Raw genomic sequence first — 7,947 nt, 5'->3', positions numbered from 1 at the left:
CAGAGAGTCGACTCAGGAGCGAGGGCGACCAGCGGGTCGACCCAGGAGCGAGCTCGACCGGGAGGGTCGACTCAGGAGCGAGCTGCGACCAGCGGGTCGGCTCGACTCATCTTCAGCTCGTCAATCTCTGCTGCCGCCGGAGATCTCCGCTGCCGCCGGTGGTGAGCGTCGCGACTTGGCGACGATCCAGCGCTGCACGCTACGAGCGAGTTGTGGGCGCCACCTACCGACCGGGTTCCGAACTGCGACAGCGTATCAACAGCCATCCGAGCCAATTCACCACGGTGACAGGGGAGCGCCTGATACGTATGACGCGCACCGCCCCCTCACCACACGACCACCAGGCGTCTGTTTGACATAAAGAATCGACTCCGAACACTGACTATTCAAGACAACTCTTACCACTCAAACACACTCGAACCCACAAGTCATCCGTGGCTGGGAAGGCATCACAACGAGACCGAGTGGTGGCCTCCGTCGTATAAGAGTATTCTTAATTTTTATCTTTAATATTTAGTGGGCTGTACTCTTAATCGCATAAATTCCCAACAGATCCATCAATACGAACTGATTCTTGGCACCTCCTTCCGCCGAGCCACGCTCACGTGGGGAGTGGTGGCCCACCGGATCCTTATCAGGTGATCTGGTCCCCAATTAGTAAACTTGGTATAAGATAACGATCTTCGGAAAAGGAGCACCGTCGCAGGCCCTTACTCCGAGCCGTTCTGAGATAACCTGCCGATGTATCTGTTGAGATTGGTGCCTTTAAGAATAATAACTGTTTTTGATTGTGTTTTTTTTTTATCGCCGTATAATCTTTCAAGTATCTTTCAGTCATAATCGCCGCACGTACTCGCATCCTCTACAGAATATTCAACTGTTCCGTGACCCAAGGTGTTAACAACGTGATAAGGGTTGCGTATGATCAATAAGGAGTGCGGTACTGCGTGAACAATATTGAGTATAATCATTTATTAACGTTAAGGTTTTCTTAGCATAGTATTTGCACGTTTTAACGACTCTCTCTCTCACTAACAACCATCGCGTTAGGCGGGATCCATGTGCAGTTGTCGAAGTGAAATCCGACAATCGTTGATGATACTGTATTGATGCCGTATTGACGTTCCGGGATTGAGAGTTCGCATACTATATCATAGTTAAGGTTGAATTAGTAATAAATTGATCAATACAGAAGTGGTTGTGTGATTCTTTCCTGAAATCTATGCATAAGATCTGCTTCTGCGTTGAGATTTGAACTTGGTGACCTTAATAAACACACTAATACATACTCAGTAAACGTTAAAGCGATAACGGGGTGAACCGGGGTCTGGTTATCATAACGACTTGCATTATCATAATTACACCCACTCGCATAATTAATACGATTACCTCTCGAATTGGCATAATTAAAATGTGCGTAATTACATAAATTAACATATTTCCGGGTAATTACACATTTGGCCAAATTTCATTTAATTATTATTATTTCCACTGAATATTCATAACCCACATATACAACATAATAATTTCACCCACGCACGCATACAACATAACAAATTTTCATACCCAACATATACAACATGATCCTCACCCCATCCGCTTCACATTCGGCATTCAAACCGTTGATGTGCATGCTATAGATGACAGATTTATGAGGCAAAGAGGACGACGTCATCTGCAAAAAGTAGTAATACCAACTCCATGCCCCTGTACTGAATACTCCCCATAACTCGGCTGCACCTTAATATCCTTTCCATTTTCTAGCATTTAGATTGGCACTAACCGGTTGTGTGTTGAAGAGTAAACCCACAACATTATTTTTTTTAGTATTGTGACGTGTTGCTAGTGATTGCTTAGGGGCCGTCCATAAATGACGTCCCGCGATTTTGGACGATTTTTGACCCCCCCCCCCCCCCCCATGTCACACGGCGTCACAAAAAACAATCAATACCTGCATCTCACACACAAGCCCCTCCATGCTGGTCTGATGTCTTACTATAGACCACCAAATAACAAGAGAACAAATTCACCTCTGGATAAAATGATACCACCCATTGCAAAAGAGGAACTCATAGATCATAGGCGACTTAAAATGGAATTGGCTAAACCTACCACATGATGCGTTAAACGTTAAGACAAGTGCTATCTAAATCAACTGATTATTTTAACCTCTCAACTCAATATTAAACTGTGAAACTAAATTATTTCTGTAATTTTACTAGGTAAGGCTCACTGAGCTATGTAGCTCTTTTTCAGAAGCAACCTGCTCACAAATGATAGCTCAACGAAGTGGCTTATGAGGAAATGTGTAGCGGCATCGTTGAGCGCTGTACGCGATTGCCACTACTTGTAGTCTATAATAACGACCTCGAGTCAACAGGGGGCAGAATGGAGTCTAATGGTGATGAGTCAGGCCGTTGGGTCAACCCCAAGGCAGCTCGGGACCAGAGGTACAAACCCCCAGGAAGGGGGCTGGAGGATAACGTCACTCCCTAGGTCCCTCCAGACTGTTCCAAAAGGGAGGAGTGGCTAGGGGCAGAGTGAGCCAGAGATCAGTATAAAAGACGGTGACCTGAACGGGACCGGGAGTCATTGTTACCTGAAGACTCAAGAGACACCCTGGAGCTGCCACCTCGAAGACCCGAAGCGAAGAGCCCAAAGGGTAGAACCCGAACCCCTGGCTAGGGTCGGGTCAAAGCTTAACCAGCAAAGAGGTTAGAGCGTAACCAGTGTTAGGGCAGGCTAGCCCGGAGGGAATACCTCGCTAGGTATTGGGTGGAAGGGCCGTACCCATTTGTGTTATTGTAATGTTGAATAAACGTTCTGCCTCCAGAAGAGTGAAGTCCTCTCAAGTTTCTACCCACTAAAAATGTATAGCAGCCACATACTCTAAACGCATGTTGATACTAAATGTGGATGGAAGACCGAAGAACCTGTAAAAAAATCCACGCAACCACGGGGAGAGAGAGACTCAAACTCCAAAAATACAGCAGCTGGCAGTCGGGATCAAACCCACGACCTCCTCTATACCAGGCGAGGTAGTTAACATCTCGCTACTATGGCGAGATAAGATACAAGTTAGTAATAAAAAGGTTAATGATCAGCATGGTCTCTGTAAAATTATTAACCAGATATATTACATTTATTTCGGAGGTTTTATTTACATCTCCCAACATCTACAGTGCTGAGAGAAAGGTTGTGAACCCCTTAGGATTTCACATATTTTACATATTTCAAACCTAAAATGTTATGAGATCTTAATCTAAGCCCTAATAATAGATAAAGATAACATGACTAAACAAATGACACGAAAACATAATGCTCTTTCAACATTTATTCATCCTCAAATTATCCTACATTGAATAACCATGTGAAAAATAAGTGAATATTTATATTCAGTAACTGGTGACACCCCCTTGAGTATCAATGACTGCAACTAAGTATCGGTCAGTCTCTCACATTGGATTTGAGGAATATTGGCCCATTCCTCTTTATAGAACTCCTTCAACTTGGTGACATTTGAGGATTGCCCTGCATGGACAGCTCGCTTCAGGTCCTGCCACAACACTTCGATGGGGTTTAGGTCCAGACTTTGACTAGGCCATTGTAAAACGTGGAACTTCATCTTTTGCAGCCATTATTTTGTATATTTGCTTGTATGTTTAGGATCATTGTCTTGCTGAAAGACCCACTTTTGGTTCAGGTTCAGCTTTAGTGGACGGATGGCCTGACATCCTCCTCCAGAACCTTCTAATACAATGCAGAGTTTATGGTTGTGTCAATGATGGAAAGCTGTCCAGGTCTTGAGGCAGCAAATCATCCCCAAACCATCATATCCCCACCACGATGCTTGATGAGGTTCTTCTGTTCAAAAGTGTTGTTTCGTTTTTGCCAAACATAACGTTTGTCATTTAATCCATAATGTTCTACCTTTAACTCTTCTGTCCAGAGAACATTGTTCCAGAAGTCGTGTAGATCATCTATGTGCTCTTTGCTGAACTTCAGACGGGCAGCAATGTTATTTTTGGAGAGTAGTGGCTTTCTCCTTTCTATCCTTCCATGAACACCATTCTTGTTCAGTCTGTTTCTGATAGTTGAGTCATGAACAGTCACGTTAGCCAAGGCGAGACTGGCTTGCAGATCCTTGGATGTTTTTCTGAGGTTATTTGTGACTTCTTTGATGATTTTCTGGTTTGTTATTGGAGAGATTTTGGGTAGAGTCACTGTGGTCTTGAACTTTCTCCATTTGTAGACTATCTGTCTAACAGTGGATTGGTGGAGCCCCAAATCTTTCAAAATGGTTTTGTAACCATTTCCGGACTGATGATCATCAATAACTCTTTTTCTGAGGTCCTCAAAGATGTCATGTGATCACACCTCTGTGGTGAAGACCAAACTGACAAAGTTTCTGATCTTTATATAGGGTGGGGCCTCCCAAACTCATCCCTGAATATCTACCTAATTATTTAAACACCTGATTCGAATTCTTGCCTTAATTGAGCTAATGCCATCAGGGGTTCACTTGCTTTTGAAGATACCCTGAATCTTACTTACTCATTGTTTGTTTAATTCATACATCATTTTGTTTTAAAAGACATGGAATTGGTGAATATAAACCCTATTGAATATTTAAGAAAATACCAGTTTTTATTCAAGACGCCTATTATGTATGGTTCTCCGGGTCCTCCATTTTTTTTTATAAATAACTATATGTGTCGGCCATCAACCTTCCTCCCCCTCCCATTCTAGATTCCTATGATGAGCGCTGCCTCCGCCAGCGCCTTTTTCCGTAGGTGGTGCTCCAGGCAGTGCACCGCCACGGGGTCAACGGCCGTGTCCACCTTGTTGGCGAAGAGATGGTGCTGGAGCAGCACCCACGCCAGGTCGCCAGCGCCATACACGCAGACGTCCCTGACATGGGTTCCTCGGCAGGGCGGATAGGCCGCCTCGCCACCGCTCACATCACCTTCGAAGGCGGACCACTTGACTAGGCGCGCCAGCGCCGCCGCGTCCGTTACGTCATGTATCCGGTGCGCGGGCGTTGAGCCGGGCACACCGGGCATCCGCTGGAGGGTCGCCCACAGGTGCTCGTCGGGGCTGTAGGTATCCCTTGCCCACTCGATGAATGCCCGCGCTGCCGGGTCACTCAGCACGTGCTCCACGAAGGCGCGCGTCACCACCACGTATGCGCTGCCCGCGAACATGGGTGTGGGGATGGGCGGCGGGCGCTTGGTTAGGCCCGTCGAGCGGATCTTGTTGCCCGCCACTTCGTAGCTGAGGATCCAGCGCACCCTCTTGCCCCTGGGCATGTGCACCGTCTCCAGACTGTTGCGGCCATTGAGGGTGCGCAGCGCCCGCACCATTTCCAGGTTCGTCTTGATGGGGAAGTCGCGGCCGCACAGGTTGATGAAGTACCTCCATGGAACACGGTCCGCCATGGCCACCTGCAGCCAAAGGGAGCACGTTAGGGCGTTGTTGTTGCACTATAATGCCATCGTGTTTGTCCGTATGTCCAGTTGCCTGTTTGGACTGAGATTCGTATGTTCAAACGCAGCACAATAGATGGAATAGATGGCGGTGGTGGCATCTACATCTGCATGACATGACGAACCAGTGGCATTTACATCTACAGAACATGAAGAACCAGTGGCATATAAAATAACAGATTATTACATTTTTAAAGCCATTCCCCATGTATAGTGTACATGCCGTACAACATGTTTGGAATCAACAGGAGTAAAGTTGGACTTACGAACAAATAGACTTACGAACAGACCTCTGGAACCGAACTCATTCGAAGCATGAGACGTTCCTGTATTTAAATTAGTGTAAATTTTCAGAGATATAGCGTGGTATTTGTTGATAATCTATATTTAACAATATTTTTCTTAAATTTTTTATTTTATTTTGCGATTATGATTTGCTAGCATTTTTTTTATTTCTCTTGTCTGTTATTGTTTTATTATAGATTTATTTTACTGCGACTTGTTGCATTTGTTGGAGAAGCAGTGTTGTTTTTGTTGATGAAACCCGATTTAAGAGCTTCTTGGCTCACACGCTACTCAAAAATTAACTGAAAATGATCACTGAACATCGCAAAGATAAAAACTTTTCCAGTCGCCATAGATTACCACTAAATCTCGCATTTCTTGAGAGCCTCTACAATGATGAAAGTAGCACCCATGAGGCGCCTCAGCAGTGAAAAGATGGTACCAATTTACTCCACCGCTTTATTGGACCGGGTCCGAACCCAGGCTTCTCTGCAGCTCCTGACGAAGGACACAGGAGGAGCTGGTGTTTGATCACCCCGTCTGAAACGTGCTTATAAATTTTTGTTTGTTTAACACGTAGGCGTTTGCGACTAATATTATCTACAATAGAGGTTTTCTGGGTTAGATCGCGTTAATAGAAATGTCGGTAATACCACCGCCACCCGACACAGCCAATAAGTAAGGGGTTTGTCACTTAAATAAAATACATTTATAATCAATGTCGCGTGTTTAGAGTATTTGGCTGCTATAAATTTCCACATGATGATAAGCCACTTCGTTTAGCTATCATTTGTGATAGCCAGGTCGCTTCTGAAAAATAATTAAAGAGCTCAGTGCCCCTCCTGTATAGCAGGCAAGGAAGTTAACATCCCCTAGCCACCGTGATACTATACAACAGGTGTAAGGGTAGGGATCGAATCCACGACTCTACTGTATACCAGGCGTGGTAGTTAACATATCCTAGCCACCGTGGGGTACATATGCCCATAAGCCGCGTGTATATAATTATATTTGTAGCGATATTCTTTACTTCCCCCACCCCCACTTCTCTCTTTACCCACGTAATGGTCCCGGGTTCATGTTAAAACAACGTACAAAAATTTCCTAGCCATCGTGGGGCGTACGCCTCATCGCTTCAGGCATGGATCTGGCCTTTTTAAAATGTTCCCACCCACCCCACGCACTCTCTCGCCATCACGCACCAGCTCGCTCATGCAGTTGAGGTCGGCCTGCACTCGCGACCACGAGGCGTAGACGACTCTCTCCAGGTGAGCCGCCACGAACACGTTGGGGAAGCATGCGGCGAGGGCACGCGCCGCCTCCAGGTAGGCGCGGGGTGACTTGGCGTCCACGTGGAGGCAGTAGAGGTTCTGCGGCGCGTAGACGGCACGCAGCAGCCTCTCCAGCATGTCCACGCGGTGGTGGGCGACCACGGAGTAGGCGATTGGGAAGGTCTCCTCCTCGCGGCTCAGTGGCACCGTCACGTACCTGCGCGCGCGCCTGAACGCGTCACAGTCACGCGTCATCGCGAGCAGCTCCGCCTCGCCAAGTCCATGGTGGCCGCGACCCTTCGCCGTCTTGGCCACGAGCTCGGCCGCAGCGGCGACGGCCACCTCGTCGCCCTCGACGATGGCGGCGCAGTTGAAACGCCGGGAGGTCGAGGTCGACATCTCGACGTCGCTGATCTCGAAGCCTGACGGCGGGGAGTAGCGAGAAGGTGGCGGCAGTGACAACTCCTGCACGATGATGGTGTAGAGGCCAAACGCAGTGGACGTGAGCGTGCACATGCAGATGAGTCGGGAGCGCTTCCTGTTGGTGAGCACCATTTTTACTTCTCTTTTCCTCCCTCGAGCACGCGTCGTTGCTGGGCCCAGCACACTTGGCAGGTTTCAACGTTTTTTTTTAAGTGAGTGTAAATTCTCACAACTTAGCCAACCGTGCAAATCGGAGGTGTGGTGTAATGTAAAGTGTAGTATATAGTGGTCGAGTGTGAATTGAAAAATAGTTTATGTATGTGTTGAACTTCTTTCGCACCGTACACAGCCAACCGTAGCTAATCGGAGGTACGGTGTAGTGTATAGTAAATAGTTGTGTAGTGTACTGTATAGTAGTGTACTGTAAAATAGTGTACTGTATAGTAGTGTAGTGTGTAGTGACTAGTTTTTTGTATGAGCGT

At 46.7% G+C, this 7,947-nt stretch overlaps 1 protein-coding gene across 1 annotated transcript; it reads right to left on the bottom strand.

Annotated features, from left to right (window-relative positions):
* Positions 1-3,460: 3,460 nt before the first annotated feature.
* LOC133360520 (beta-1,3-galactosyl-O-glycosyl-glycoprotein beta-1,6-N-acetylglucosaminyltransferase-like) lies at positions 3,461-7,597 on the bottom strand. Its single transcript, XM_061579301.1, has 2 exons — positions 6,974-7,597; positions 3,461-5,444 (listed from the first exon to the last, which is right to left on the bottom strand). The coding sequence occupies exons 1-2, from the start codon at positions 7,595-7,597 to the stop codon at positions 4,746-4,748; spliced, it is 1,323 nt and encodes a 440-aa protein (XP_061435285.1). The 3' UTR covers positions 3,461-4,745.
* Between the last annotated feature and the right edge of the window lie 350 nt (positions 7,598-7,947).

The sequence above is a fragment of the Lethenteron reissneri genome, chromosome 69, assembly GCF_015708825.2.
Source record: "Lethenteron reissneri isolate LAM-NWPU_2019-01 chromosome 69, ASM1570882v1, whole genome shotgun sequence".
NCBI lineage: Eukaryota > Metazoa > Chordata > Hyperoartia > Petromyzontiformes > Petromyzontidae > Lethenteron > Lethenteron reissneri.
This window is presented reverse-complemented; position numbering and strand designations above follow the sequence as displayed.

Excerpts from the sequence above, each read along its gene's own strand:
- LOC133360520 (XM_061579301.1), bottom strand. The coding sequence starts at position 7,597 with ATGGTGCTCACCAACAGGAAGCGCTCCCGACTCATCTGCATGTGCACG. Across the intron at positions 5,445-6,973 it reads TCAACTGCATGAGCGAGCTG|GTGGCCATGGCGGACCGTGT; the intron begins GTGCGTGATGGC and ends CTTTGGCTGCAG.